This window comes from Bidens hawaiensis, unplaced genomic scaffold, assembly GCF_021521415.1.
Source record: "Bidens hawaiensis isolate Kalapana, Puna unplaced genomic scaffold, B.hawaiensis_p1.1 tig00041664_1, whole genome shotgun sequence".
NCBI lineage: Eukaryota > Viridiplantae > Streptophyta > Magnoliopsida > Asterales > Asteraceae > Bidens > Bidens hawaiensis.
Genome location: NW_027497372.1, coordinates 74,899 through 89,337, shown reverse-complemented (window position 1 = coordinate 89,337; position 14,439 = coordinate 74,899). Strand labels below are relative to the sequence as shown.

General features: G+C 37.7%; 2 protein-coding genes across 2 annotated transcripts; both read right to left on the bottom strand.

The window, feature by feature from the left end:
• Positions 1-26: 26 nt before the first annotated feature.
• Positions 27-3,916, bottom strand: LOC143593072 (TPR repeat-containing protein ZIP4-like). The gene is made up of 5 exons (XM_077072816.1): positions 2,646-3,916; positions 2,380-2,569; positions 2,232-2,264; positions 1,230-1,850; positions 27-707 (listed from the first exon to the last, which is right to left on the bottom strand). The coding sequence occupies exons 1-5, from the start codon at positions 3,914-3,916 to the stop codon at positions 27-29; spliced, it is 2,796 nt and encodes a 931-aa protein (XP_076928931.1).
• A 6,807-nt stretch (positions 3,917-10,723) lies between these two features.
• On the bottom strand, positions 10,724-13,291 carry LOC143593071 (FRIGIDA-like protein 3). Its single transcript, XM_077072815.1, has 3 exons — positions 12,301-13,291; positions 11,441-11,613; positions 10,724-11,355 (listed from the first exon to the last, which is right to left on the bottom strand). The coding sequence occupies exons 1-3, from the start codon at positions 13,262-13,264 to the stop codon at positions 10,921-10,923; spliced, it is 1,572 nt and encodes a 523-aa protein (XP_076928930.1). The 5' UTR covers positions 13,265-13,291; the 3' UTR covers positions 10,724-10,920.
• Between the last annotated feature and the right edge of the window lie 1,148 nt (positions 13,292-14,439).

The following is a 14,439-nucleotide window of genomic DNA, read 5'->3' as shown; positions in this document are numbered from 1 at the left end:
TGATTTACAAGGACACTAATATCATATCAGCTTCCAACAATCAAATGACCATGAGTCCGAAGTTTCTTTTCAACCCCACAAACATAATCCTCCATGCACGACTTGTACGTGTCCATACCCGCAACCCGACCCGCCAACTCCATCCCCATATCCATCCACTTCTTCGCCTCCACCACCTGCCCCAACCTCAGCGGCAAAGCTGCCCGGTTCCATGCTGTCATTGCGAGCCATTTCCCTTCCCCAACCGGATACTCACCCGCATTCAGCCCCACCATAATCCTATATGCCTTCTTATACATCCCATACACCCCATCATCATCATCATCATCATTGCCATTGAACTTATTGTTGCATCTATGAACACCGGTTATTGTAATCAGCTTTCTAAGAACGAGAGCAACGGTTTGATAATCGGGTGATGAAGAGGAAAGGAGTAAGGAGATACAAGTGTTGAGACAAAATGTGGCTACTTCAGTGTTTGATTGTGGTCCTTCTGATGCATTTAGACCGATTTGCACAAGGTAATTCGTGTTGCAATGTTTGGAACTAGCATAGTTTTTTATTAACAGAATCTGTTTTGATTCTGTGTCGGTGATTCGCGTGTATAGATCGTATGCACTCATTGTGTATATAAAGTAGAAATGAGGTTCAATTGTAGTGGTTTGATCATCGTCTATACGCGTCTTCGTGAAGCCCGACATTAGCATCTGTATTACAGAAAATGAATGATCAAACCCCAAACAACTGAACAAAAACGGACAGTTGGTTTTATGTGTTCGTAAAAACTGAGCTTTCGGTCCAGTTTCGGTTTTGAATGTAATTAAAACTGAACCGAACTATATTTAGGGATCTCCATTTTAAAGTTTGAATTTTAAGTAATTTAAATAAATTTTAAAAATAGTGCAACCCATATTATTTTAGCCCAAATGTATAGTTATCAAATAATTATTAGTAATAAAAAGATTTAGGCCCAAATTCATTATTATAGAACAATTCTCTTTTTCAGCTCAGAAAATTTTAGGCCCAAATGAAAAACTGAACCGAACCTAAACCGAAAATCATAACTGAACGGTTTTCAAAAGCTCAAAAACCAAAATTCCGGGCTTTTGTTCGATTTGAGCCCAAACCAACCCATGCAGACCCCTACATGTTGATACAGGTCGGGTCAAGCCAAAACATAACCGAATTGACCCGTTTAGATGGATGAAAACTGCCTTGTTAATTAGTACCTTTTCAGCTCTTTCTAGCAAATCAATGGCTTGTTTGACTTCATTGTCAGTCAATGGATCATTACTTAGCTTCTCACCAGCTAACATGGCAGACACAGCTAATACTATGGACTTGCACACCATCAGATTGTTTCCCTCCATTTCTCCATCAATACTAACACCATAATATTCAGCACACAATCTAAAAAGCTCTGCACATAACTCATAATTTTTGTCTTGGCCACTTTTCAAACCAATATTCCACAGATTCAAAGCAAACCAATTCCGTTCCCGTCTTCCAGCCTCACCCGACCCAAAAAACCGTCCGGGTCCAAGATCAGAGAAACGAGTGTGAGCCCGTTTCATATATTTAAGAACCTCATTTTCATTTTGAGGTTGTTGAATGAGAATTGCGATGAGGGTTCTGAAAACAATAACTTCTGCTGTTGGCATTGGTTTTCCTGTTGAAAAGAAAGTCAAAAGACAGGATAACGAGTCAACTGCAACCGAAAATGCACGACATGCGATCGCTTCATGGGCTGAGAGTGAGAGGAAGTCGGGAGTAAAGTCAATGCATGCAGGCATTGCTTGAATTTGAGTAATAGCACCATTATGATCATTGTTTTGCAGATAAATCTTGAACTGCAGAGTTATAAACGGAACATACTTTAACTACTCTTTAACGAGAAAACTGAAGCGTTTATTTACAGATAACAAGCTCAAGATTACTCCTTGGTGCATGAATTTTGCATTTTTTTTCAAGAAATTATTTTACAATTCAACAAATATTGTGGACTTGATCAAGAACCATTAAGTTTCATTAACGATAATTACTACAATAGGCAACATGTAACTTCAATGTAAAAACTTCCCACAAAATAAGTTGCAGTCAGAGATAGATGGAAATTGTGCTTAGAATCTTAAAATAAAGAATGTGTTTAGGAAAATGAATGTTGATCACTTGTTCATATTGAATTCAATATGTACATTAATTAAAGTAAAGCACACACGCAGAACACATACCTTCAGGAAAACACAAGCAATGTTAGGTTCCAGCTGCAATTGAGGAAAGCAAAAACTAAGTTAAGAAAATATCATCTAAAGGTTATAATGCATAAAGTATTTTATTGTTGTATTCATGAGAAAGTTGTTGCAGGAAAGTTGAGAGTACCTTAGCAGCCTCATCAATGTATTCTTGAGCTCTATCAAAATGAGAGAGAGCTAGATGACATAAGCACAGTACTCTAAAGCCCTTTGCACGCAGAGATCGATTCTCTATATCATGAGGAACATATAGCAAAGATTTCTCAAACAATTCTGCACTCACCTCATAATCCTTAGACCTGAAATGATCTGCAGCACTGAAACACAACTTCAACATATCAGTGTTATTTGATAACTGAGATCAGTTCAACTATAACATAAACAGTGGCTTACCAGTTCCATAGAAGAGCATGCATACCAGACCTCTCTTTTGCATCAGAAAAAATAGCAACAACTTTGTCATTCGAAACAAAGTCCGCAACCACTTTAGCCCTAACTCTAGGTCCATCGCCATTAACACAATCAGCAGCCACTCTCTGAACCACCCTAATGGCAGCACCAGCACTAATCCGACACCTCCCTAAGCCTCCCAAAAACACCGCCATCGCTGTCTGATCCCCAGAACTCCCCACCGCCTGCAAGTATGCCTCCACTGCAGACACCCAAACACCCTCCGGAATCCCCTTATACACCACCATACCCTTCAACTCCTTCTCGGCCTCCCCATATCTTCCCAGCCCTAACCAAGCCTTCATCGCTAACACACTTGAACTCGGATGATGCTCGCCTTTCTCACCCTCTCTCAAAACTCTCACACACTTCAAAACACTATCAAACTCGTCCCTCTGCAAATGCGCCGCCGCCATAAATCTCAACGTCTTCAACCTCAATTCCTTCAACGCTTGTTTCTCATCCGCCATGTTCACATTTCTCAATCCTTTCTCACATAACTCCAAAGCCTCACTCATTAACTTCACGGCATTATTTACGCCACCTGCTTCACTTTTCGACAAAGCTAGCTTTCCGAAACACATATACTGGTTCGCCAACGCCATATAATTATCCGCAATCCCAAACAACACCTTCTTCGACCTATTCAGTAAATTAATAGCTAAATTTTTATCCGATAGCTCCCACGCGGTTTTCGCTCTGGCGATATGCAGATCCAGAAGCATCCTACGCTCTTGGACATCGGAGACGTTGATTGTAGCCGTCAGGTCGGTGGCCTTCTCGAAGCAGCTATTAGCTAAATCGTAACTAAGGAGTTGGTACCAGATGGTGCCGGTTCTATAGTAAAACGAGGCGCATTTGAAGCAGGGCGACGGGACGCCGGAGACGTCGAGGGCGAGGTGGAGGAGATCGGCGGCGGATTGGCGGAGTTGGGCGTGTTCGGTTGTGAGTGATGTACGGGCGAAGTTGGAGAGATCGATGCAGGCGTTCCACAAGCGGTAGCTGAGTTTCCATATCTGGAGCTTGACGTGGTTTTGGAACGGCGCGAGTGGAGTCAGCTGACTCAGCACATGACGGAGGCTGGTGGCGATGGCTGATTCCGGTGAGTGGCCTTCGACTTCTCTTGTCAGTGATTCTAGTTCACGGAGGAGATCGGTCGTTGAGTCCGGTGGTTGTGGCTGTGGCTGGGGCGAAGAGATCTCGGCGATTCGCATTTTGTTTTGGCGGGAAGGGGAATGTTATTTCTTTTTCAAATTCAAGGAAACAACTTTTTGTACTTCATAAACTTGCTTATTTTGGTTTAAGCTTACGGCATCATTTTTTCTTAACCAAATACTACTCATATTATTATTTTTTTAAATGTTGGTTACTTCAATTTCAAAGGGATTGAGATGCATGTACCACTCCCATGGTGTTTGCTTGTAGAGGCCATTTGTGACGGACAAGTATACGGAGGGAATAAGAAGACAACTTTTTGCAACCTATACAACCCGTATAGCTCTATACGAGTAGTATAAGGCTTCAATAGCTCATATATAATTGTTTTGGTCAAAAATCAGACATAAGGATATGTAACCAAATTAGTTTTGTGAGGTAAGGTGCTTGAATGACAATGGTTATTATATGAGCAAAAATGGAAAGGAATACAGTGATTTTGTTACGAGGAAAAACCCTTGATCAATATGAGATTGCCGGTATAAAAACCCCGGTGATGACAATCATCTATCACCACTTTTATATATAAACAAAGAAGTGTAGTACAAGGCATGAGCTAAGACAGTGATTACAAGAGAGAATGCTAAGTGTGTGTGTGTGTGTGTTACAGGTGTGTATCGTATGTATATTCTACTGCCAGAGCCTCATTATATAGATAAAAATATAATTACTGAAATCCGTATTTTTTTAGCTTCCAATCAAGCCCATTTCTTTCACATAGCCGTTACATGATTTTACCACGTTGTTTAATGACTTTGATGGCGAAATAATATGTTGGACTTAGTCATTAGCCATTTTACCTGCGTTAATATTAATATCATAAAGAGAACAATCATTAGTAATCAATAATAAGTACTGATGATCCTTAATCCTGACAAGATTTGGAACACATGCTAAGGATAACTAATCCAAAACATATGCTAGGATAATATATTCACAACATCAAATTTCTGAGCCCTAACAATTACCCCAAAATGACGGTTGTGACAAGATCATAGCTGTCATTTTTCCTTTAAATTCAAATCCCTGCAAAATATGTGAGATTTGGCATCCTAAAAATAATCATTTTACAGCTATAGGTTTTCATTGGGAACTCCCCTTCCGGCTATATATATGTTGTCTCTTATTATTCACTCTTCATAAACTAGTGAAGCGAAAACCAGTTAACCTTCTTCTCTTCTTCTTTCTTTTAATTTTATATCATGTCGAAAAAACATATCTCTTTCTCTAAGAAACTGGATCCTGATGTTTTACAATCTCAAAACCTGCATACTCATCCGTCTTCCGAGATCTGTAAGCTCACAGCTTCAGAAATAGATAACCTAATTCCCCTTTTTCCGACCGGCTCTGTTTTCCGTCCCTTCGATTTTTCAAAGAGAGGCGATTATCATTCTCGGACGTGGGTTTGCTTTCTGTTTACCCGTTTCTCATCGGATATTGATGTGCGAAAAGCTATATATAAATATTAATAACTAATTCTCGCAATTCAACACTAAGTCTTAAATTTATAAAACCAAACAATCCTAACTAAACTTCACACAAACGGCAAGTGTACCGGTCGCGTAGCAGCACAGTCTAATGGAAGTCCTGATGTCGAACACAAAGACACGTGAGAACGGCTCAGATAATTAACCCTAATCTAAGTCCTGCCTAAATAATATATTTATTTATCTTAATTATTTAAACTAACTAAACTTAACTAACTTAACTTAGCTAACGGTGAAACTTAACGGAACTAACGATAATAAGAAAACGAATCACCTAGGTAAGATGACTTAACGGGTATAGGATGGTTCAGGTGCTAAAAAGAGTTTGAAACCGACGTCTAAAGATGAACTAAGATAGATGTAATCAAGGCAACTGGGTCCCTACGGTCAGTTTTACCAGAAAACCCTAACAACGTCTATTTAGCTTTTAATTTATGGTTGTTTAATTACGTACCTTAATGATTTATTACATGGTCCGTATCAAAATCACAATCCTCACTAAGGCTCGAGCTAATTACAAACCTTGGAAGAGAGGGGTAATTCAATATTAAGGATAAAATAACTCAACTTAAAAACTAACCTAGTCGATAGCTAGAAAACCGCACGTGGTCTCGCAACGGGTAACTAAATCAACTAAAGCAGAGAGATAAGCTAACCCCTAAGGTTTTGGTCCAACTCAAAGAGGATGATCCTGCTGACCTAAATGATTCAAGAAACATAAACCCTAATGGCACGCGTCTACCACAATCAATCAACACACTCAGTATTAACCGAACTAGCAATTAACGACTGCACGAAACAAATTCATGCAATAATCAACTACTCGGGGCTCATGCAACCTAAAATACATCTAATGGCAGCAAGTTTCATGGAATAATATCAAAAATTATGAACTTTACAATAACTAAACAATCAAACACGAAATCAACACCCGAAAAGTGATCAATCAACCGTTAAACATCAAACCTAAGCGATTCAAACAAATTTAGCCAACCATAATGAATGAACAGTAGATAATAATGATAATTAAGCTCAAAGTATTCATTACAAACTGATTGGAACTTGTTTCAAAGTCTAAAACTCATAACGAACTCACAAACGTTAAAACAAGCAAAACCGACAACCGGTTGATGAAACTCCGATCCGGAAGCTCCTCCTCCTTGGTATTTCGACTTTAGCAGATGTGATGGCTGGAAAGATGATTAAAAATCGTTCATAGGGTATAAACCCTTTATATATATGTTAAAACACCTTTTTCCTAATATAAAATAGATTAAAACAAGCCCACAAAGCCCGCTAGAAGACAAAACAGTCGTTTTTATGATTTATGGATGTTCTTGGCAGCCTTGGGACTTGATGCAATCCACCACATGCTTCTTGAATCGTATGACCTGGTCACGTAGCTCGGCCATGCCATTTTCTGACGTTTTTCGACATCCAGCTCGTTTATCTTCGTACGCGCGTACCGGCTTCATCCGAGCTTCGTTTTAGCTGATTCGTTATTAATATATATATATTAAAAAGAGGATTGAATCCTCCTAAAAAAACTATTCAGCTTACTATTCAATTTTTAAATATTATATCACTAGCTATAATTCCATAAATAATAATAATGGTTTTTATTTCCTTCATTTTACTTATTTTTTTCAACTAATTAAAAATATTTAACAAACTATATTTTTAAACACTAAACTTGAACAAGGGTCGGCTTTACATGTTTTATTTGTCGGTTAAATGATTTTCTTAGACTTTGTTTTCAAATTTTTTATAGTCCGTCTTTACAATAATCGAAACTTTTTTCATGATTTAAAAATATTCTATCGTCGCATGGTTTTATATCCGTGTTTCAACGTTTAATACCTCACCTTCAAAATATTTTTTTTGGCTTACTAATTCATGTTTACGAATTTGTGTTGACACCGCTGATACTAACCGAATTTGTGTTGGTTTGCAGATGTAACGTGCCATTTTTTTAGTTCTACATGTAATAATTTGTTGTATTTTGGCATTGACGGGTTTATTTCTTTTATTTAGTTTCGATGTCGTAACTTGATATAGACTGACTTCGCGTCAACTTGCAACGAGTTTATGGTATAACGTTTTTACTTATGCTTTTTTGGTCAATTTAACGGTCCCGTCGTGAAGCGCGAGATCCTAATCCTAGTTTCATACAAACAAAAAGAGAAAATTATACCATTACTAGAACTAGAGATGCACAATATCGGGTTTTTTTAAAACTCGGAACCGGTTCGAAACCTGTTTTTTTTATACCGGGTACAAAATGGGACTGGTTCCAGTCAGAAACCTGATCGGTTCCGAACCGACCCGATGGACTAAAAACCGGGTACACCGGGTTATTTTGAAATTTAAACAATATAGTCGTTAGGAACCGGTTCCAACGGCTAAATAGCCGTTTTTGACCGTTGGAACCGGTTTTTTAACTATAAACTACTTACCCACATACTATATAGCAAGGCGTTTTGTATAATTTGTTAAACCACTTTCAAAACTCTAAAACACACTCTAAATCACAATTAAGCTTAAACCGACAAACGATGGCAAGTAACGACGACGTTGTCATGGTGATCGAAACAACACGATGTCCCGAAGTTTGGGTTCATTACGATTTGTGTGTCATGACCGGCTCACAAGAGATGCCCCGGTGCAAGTACTGTTCGAAGTTTCTGAAAGCAGGGTCGAACTCCACCTTACGCAAGCATATCAATAAATATTGTTGTGAGAAAAAAAAGTTTGAATGCCAAGAAAGCGGAAGCGGGAGAGTCGTCCGGCTCTACAACTCAAGCACCTACCGCCGGTAACAACGCTTAATCGTTGTAGAACGCCTGATTAAAACGATGGACGCTGTTTTTTAGTTTAAGTTGTTATGTTTAGTATCGTCATGTTTGTAATATGTGTTGTTTATATAATAAAATGTTCGTCGTCGTTATTGTAATCAATTGATAAGGCAACAAAAAATAAAACATGCTAATAAGAAATAAAAGATTACTAGTAAAAAACAAAGCAAAGCTAGTTAATAAACATAGCAAAACTTAAATATTACTTAAAATTTGATCGTGTTACAAATTATATACTAAAACAAATAAAACATTACAAGTCTTCTTAGTCTTCACTCTTCACCCTCGTCTTCTTCACCACCCGAATTCTCGGAAGAAAGCCTGTCCTCCACCTCATCCTCATGAATAGAACGCTCTATTGGTATTTCGTCTTTGAAGTTTTCCTTGTGTTGTACACGATCTACCAAATCCAAATGGTCCTTTAGGCAAATGCAAACCTCTAGAAACTCTGGAGTTAATTTTGTTCGTCGCATTGATAATACCCTCCCACTAAGAGAAAAAACCGATTCGGAAGCAACTGTTGAGGCTTGCACGGCAAGCAAATCATGAGCCATGACGGATAGAATAGGAATTTCATTTTGTTTTCCTTTCCACTAAGCCAACAAATCAATATTGCGAATTTCGTCGACCGTTGCGCCCTCAACATAGTTTGCTCCACTATATCGACCAAGTTTGCTAGTTGGTGTGTTTCCTTTTTGCCTCTTAGATGCTGATTCACGAACTGCATTCATCAAGTTTATAAGTTTGCCCATGCACGGCCTACCAGTCGTTGTTGCCTCACAAAAGACGATCTCATGCTTGGACCATAAATTTGAAAATAATGGTCATAAAGGTCTTGAAGGTGTTTGTTAAACTTTTCCTTCGCTTCCGTCGACAACTTTGGGCCGATCTCGTGCATTTCCATGTTGTCGAATATTTCCTCGATCAATGTCTCAACCCCATTAACATTCCAATAGGGGTTTAAAGCGGCGGCATAAGTAAAGACCGGCGGTATGTTTTCAAAATATTTTAAGAACTTTTAATTCATTACCGCAACAATATTCTTGAATAGTTTGTTCTTCTCCTCAAACTCTCTAAAAGTAGAAGACATGTTGTACAATTCTTGCAAAACCCAACAACTAATAGGATAATAAACTCCCGATAACTTAGTTGTTGAGGTTTTGAACACATCAAGATACTCCAACAAAAAACCGACATGGACCCAAACACTTTCGGGAACCATATCGGTTTCGCGTACATCAACAAGATTGTTATGAAAACATTGTAGAGTTTGGCGTTGGGCAAAAGCACACTTGAGCATATGACAAGTTGAGTTCCAACGGGTTGGAACGTCCCAATTCGGCCCCAAATATTTTCTTTCAACCGATTTGCAATAGTTCTTATATTCTAGATGTCTTCTTTTACCACTTTTGAAAACATCTTGTAACATAAGTATAAAGAAACTTAAATCTTGACAAATGTTTTCATTGCTGAGACCTTGTTGAACAACCAAGTTGATGATATGTGTAACACATCGAACATGAAAAAAATCCCCATAACAAGGTGGTGAATATTTAATGATAAATTTTTCCGCCGCCTTTGTATTGTTTGATGCGTTGTCAAACAAAATCGAAAATATTTTATTTTTCAAGTTGTAAGTCGTCATAACTTCATCAACCAATTCAAACATTTTTTCGGCAGTATGTGGGAACGGGAAGTTTTCAAAAGCGATGGTGCGTTTCATCAATTGCCATGTCATCGGATCAACCCAATGAGCGGTGACACATATGTATGATTCGGGTAACCCGTGTGGTGCCGACCAAACATCGATAGTTAAACTAACCATCGATTCTAAAGTATTAAAAACTCGGTTAACTCTTTTTTTGCACACTCCCACAACTTGATACAATGACGTCTTAGTGTAGTACGACTTACATGTGTGTATCGCGGTTGTAGAGTTTCTCGAATCAACGAAGTCAACTCCGGGTTGTCAAACAGGTTAAACGGCAAACCTTGTTGAATAACGAACTTTGTCATTCTATCTTGAACTTGGTTCGTGCTGTAACGAAATAGTGTACCATCTTTACCCAAGTCCACTTGGTCGGTTGCGCGAACGCCTTTCAAGGCCTTGCAAAATGGCCTCTCGATATGCTTTCTCAAAGTCGAGTTTGAATCGTGCTTTAAAAAAGTTCCACAAAGTTTGCATCAAGCCTTCTGATCACCTTCGATAGTGATAACCAAATCCCAATTCTTCTAACCAGAACTACAATGATTTAATTGACACAGAACGTCACCATTAAATCACAAATTGAGGGTTCAGATTTTCCAAAACTTAATTTTGTATATGTTTAAAAAAAATGATAAAGATGTATACAGAACTTTATCTTCCTAAAATGAAAAAAAAAATATATGTTAACGCCAAACATTGAAGCGACCTTATATACTTTGGGCAGTTGGGTCAATTTCAACAGTTCATAAACACAACCAACAGAAAAGTGCATATATTTGAGGATTACACGACTCCAGTATCACCTAACACAACCAGTTTTAAAACTAAACACAACCTTAACATACTTTTAGTCACAATATTAATACAGTAAAACATCTGATTAGTCCAACAAGGTGGGTTAACTCCTAGAAGTTAAAGACAAGTCGAAAGTCTTGTCACCATTTCCTACAACTTTAGTGCAGATACGGGGCCTGGTACTGGTAACCGGTTGCAAAATAGTGACCATGGTTAGGAGCCATGTTGTAAGCCGGTGCACCCATATACTGAGGAATGTGAGTCTCAACTGGAGCCGGGTAGCCATAGGTTCTGTTGTCATACACGTATTGCGTTGGTGGTCCATACCTGTTATCTGTCATCCTAGTACCATAGAAGTTCTTGTCAGCAGCAAAGTTAGAGTTGTTTCGGGGTGTAATGATGCCATTGGCTCGGGGTCTTTTGGGTTGAGGTTTTGCAACTTCTGTGGCTCGTTTTTCGTCAGCTTTTGCTTTCTCAAGCTGAAGGATCCTTTTTTGAAGCGGGCCCAGTGGGTATGCGTCTTCAAGCTTGTGGTCTTCAATAGACTTGATCACAGCCTTTAGTGCATGCAATTCTCTCTCGCTGACATCATTCTACAATTTGAATATTTAAACATATTAATGTAAAGTAATTCACGAGTATCATACAAAAAGTTAAGTTATAAAATGAGGAACAAACCTGTGCGGATGGAGACATGTTTGCTGATTTGATGGCTGATGGGACCCGCCTTGACTCGGTCAAATATGATTTCAATATTGAAACTGGAGAGAACTGTTTAGTGAGCTCAAATGCAAATGCTAGGTTAACAGCATCAATATGCCTTCCACTATTCACCAACACATCAATTACACCTAACAAAAAGATAATATAAGAAAAGGAAGCAATGACTCAAAAGTTAAACTTACAAATTCTCACAATTTGGATATAAACTTGGTAATCTTGTTTTTCATCAAAACAGAGTTAAGATTAGTTTTGTAATAATATAACTTGCATAATCATATTTAACACATTCTTTTTTATGAAAGTTAAAAAATAAAATAAAAATATGCTTGTGGGTCAACCCGCTTTGACCTGCCCATATTGTTTCGATATGAGAAAAAGGCTTGTAAATGGGACATGTCCGTGTTCATTTGTTTAACTCTAACCAAACAAACAATCCAAACAATTAAACAAATAGGGTTTTCCTGTCCGTGTTCGTTAAGAAAATGAGTGTGTTCGCACCCGTTTAATAATAGTATAAACAGAGAGTTCACAACCATAAACAAACACAAACGAACAAAAATAACCAAACATAGGTGAACAAACATAACCCAGCAAACACCCATTGATATAAAACATGAGCATCAATTCAATTTGCCTGGCCTAAAACATTAATAAAACTGGACTCAATTGTATTGTGTTTAAAAAGTTTAACTGAATATATACAAACATATATGCACGTAAATGAATGAACATAAACAAACGGACAAGACATTTTGTTCATGTTCGTTCATTTATAAACGGTTTATCAAGCGTTCTGTTCTTTAATAAAAACATACCTGGTATCTTGTCTGACAACCCAAGGAAGCGGCATAGATCAGCAGTCTGGCGGCGCCGACACACCATCGGTATCAATTTAGCCAAATCTTCTTGAGAATATTCAGAATCAATGCCAAAAGTAGCCACAAGTTGCAAGAAAGCATGAGCTTCCAAAGAGTTCCCATTACTAGCATCCACATCAAGATCATCCAACTTTGGTTTCCATTCATCAGCAATAGCCCGAGCCCGTTCCTTGACGTCTTTAGAAACAACCTTTGAAGCATACTTGTCACCTACATTTGTTAGCAAAATGCTAAAACATTCCATTAGCATAATGCACGTCCTTCTTTGACCTAAAAGGTTGGAATATTTCTTCACGTCCTCTGATGACATGTAGAATCCAGTTAAGGAATCCAAAACCAGACCACCGGGATCCGTTGAAGCCTTCAATGCAATCGGGATCTCCTCTTTGATAGAAGAAAGATTCTTCCGGTTATCTGATATGAATGTGTGGAGTCCTTTTGCATCATTCTCTTCACATAACTTGGCAAGTTGAGGGTTTGATAACGCCTTCATATCGCTTTCAGATAACTTTTCAATATCAACAATATCTTCTTCAACAACGGGATCGGCTTCAGTGATTCCATTCATGCGCCTGTTAATGGCAGCAACAGCAGCGTCTCGTTTATCTTGGAGTCGTTCCAGTGATGCTTCTTCTTTGGCGGTTACAGCTGCCTGACGTTTCTCGAGAATATGTCGGGATTGAGTTGTTTTTAGCTCAAATTCTCGTTCTTGGTCTTCCAGCTCGGTAAAACGCCTTTTCAAGGACTTCTCGAGTCCATGAAAATGGTCCTCAATTTGTTTCCATTTGAGGTTAAGGGTTACGGCTCGGTAACTTTCCAGCTCAGCGAATGCTCTCTGCAGTTGTTGGATCTTAGAGGTTGTTGACTCTAGGAGTGAGGCAACAGATTTTGCATCTTCCATGGTGTTGTAGAAACTGAAAATAAGCCAACAACAGTATGAATGTGTTTAAATACATCAAAGGAAAGGAAGCCTCAATTCTTGAAAACTTTTATAATGTTAAAGATGTGGAAAAGTGACCTAAAATGACCTCTTTCAACAAGAACAGGAAAACTGTTTACGAGATCTACACCAAAGACCAAAATGTAAATAAAACAAAAAGATGATAATGAATGATGCAACACAGCCAGTAAGAGATCTATCTAGTACAAAAACCCTAACCCTAAGAGTAAAAGAAAAATAATAAGAAAACGATGAATGATAATCGTAATCACTGAATGAACATACCAACAGGAAGTTGGTAAAATAAAAACCCTAATTTGGGTAGAAAAGTGGTTGGATCTGAAATGGAGTGGACTTACCGGAGGAGGCGAATCGGAGAGTCGTGTTCTAAGGCATTTGGGGGGGGGGGGGGAAGAAACAAAGAAATAATGAAGGCGGCTTCGGATGAGATGAGATGGGTAGCAACCAAATACTCTCTTCTCTTTCCTCTTTTCTTTTCCAGACATTTTGCTTCCGCCACACTCATCTTTGCTATTGCCAATATTCATTAATTAAACTAACATAATCTACTTTCGTTAATGACTTTGGTTGTTTCAAGATTATGGCTCCGTATATAAATTACACCATTTACTTTATCTTACTTCACTCTGTCTTAATTAACAAATTTTCCTTTTAACTTTTCTTGTCACTCTTTATTTAATTGTAAAATTGATTTTAAATTATTATGTATGTATATAGGATTTTAAAACTTGTTAATCCTATATATATATATATTTATATATATATATATATGATTGAGATAATGTGAAAACTATTTTAAAATTGAGAAGTTTGAAAACAATTATAGATCATAAAAAACCCAAAAATAAAAAAAAGTAAAAAAACCAAAAATTCTTATTTATCATCCCGGTTCATAAAAAAAAGTCCCGGTTTAGCTAAATTATACATATATGGATATGTACATACATGTTTTTATACATATATGTATAATTTAAGGTAAATGATAATGTACATAAGTGTACATTACGTAACTAGAGATTAAATAAAATTATACACATGTGTATAATACAAAGTTTTTTTATGAAACCGGAATGAAATATAAGAATTTTGGTTATTTTACTTTTTAAAATTTTTTG

Bases quoted from the DNA above. Each gene is read 5' to 3' on its own strand.
- LOC143593072 (XM_077072816.1), bottom strand. From the start codon at position 3,916: ATGCGAATCGCCGAGATCTCTTCGCCCCAGCCACAGCCACAACCACCG. The intron at 2,265-2,379 runs GTACTCTCAACT...CCTCAATTGCAG, and splicing joins ACATTGATGAGGCTGCTAAG to CTGGAACCTAACATTGCTTG. The intron at 1,851-2,231 runs GTATGTGTTCTG...ATAACTCTGCAG, and splicing joins TTGCTTGTGTTTTCCTGAAG to TTCAAGATTTATCTGCAAAA.
- LOC143593071 (XM_077072815.1), bottom strand. From the start codon at position 13,264: ATGGAAGATGCAAAATCTGTTGCCTCACTCCTAGAGTCAACAACCTCT. The intron at 11,614-12,300 runs GTATGTTTTTAT...TCTTTTTGTTAG, and splicing joins GTTGTCAGACAAGATACCAG to GTGTAATTGATGTGTTGGTG. The intron at 11,356-11,440 runs GTTTGTTCCTCA...TTCAAATTGTAG, and splicing joins ACATGTCTCCATCCGCACAG to AATGATGTCAGCGAGAGAGA.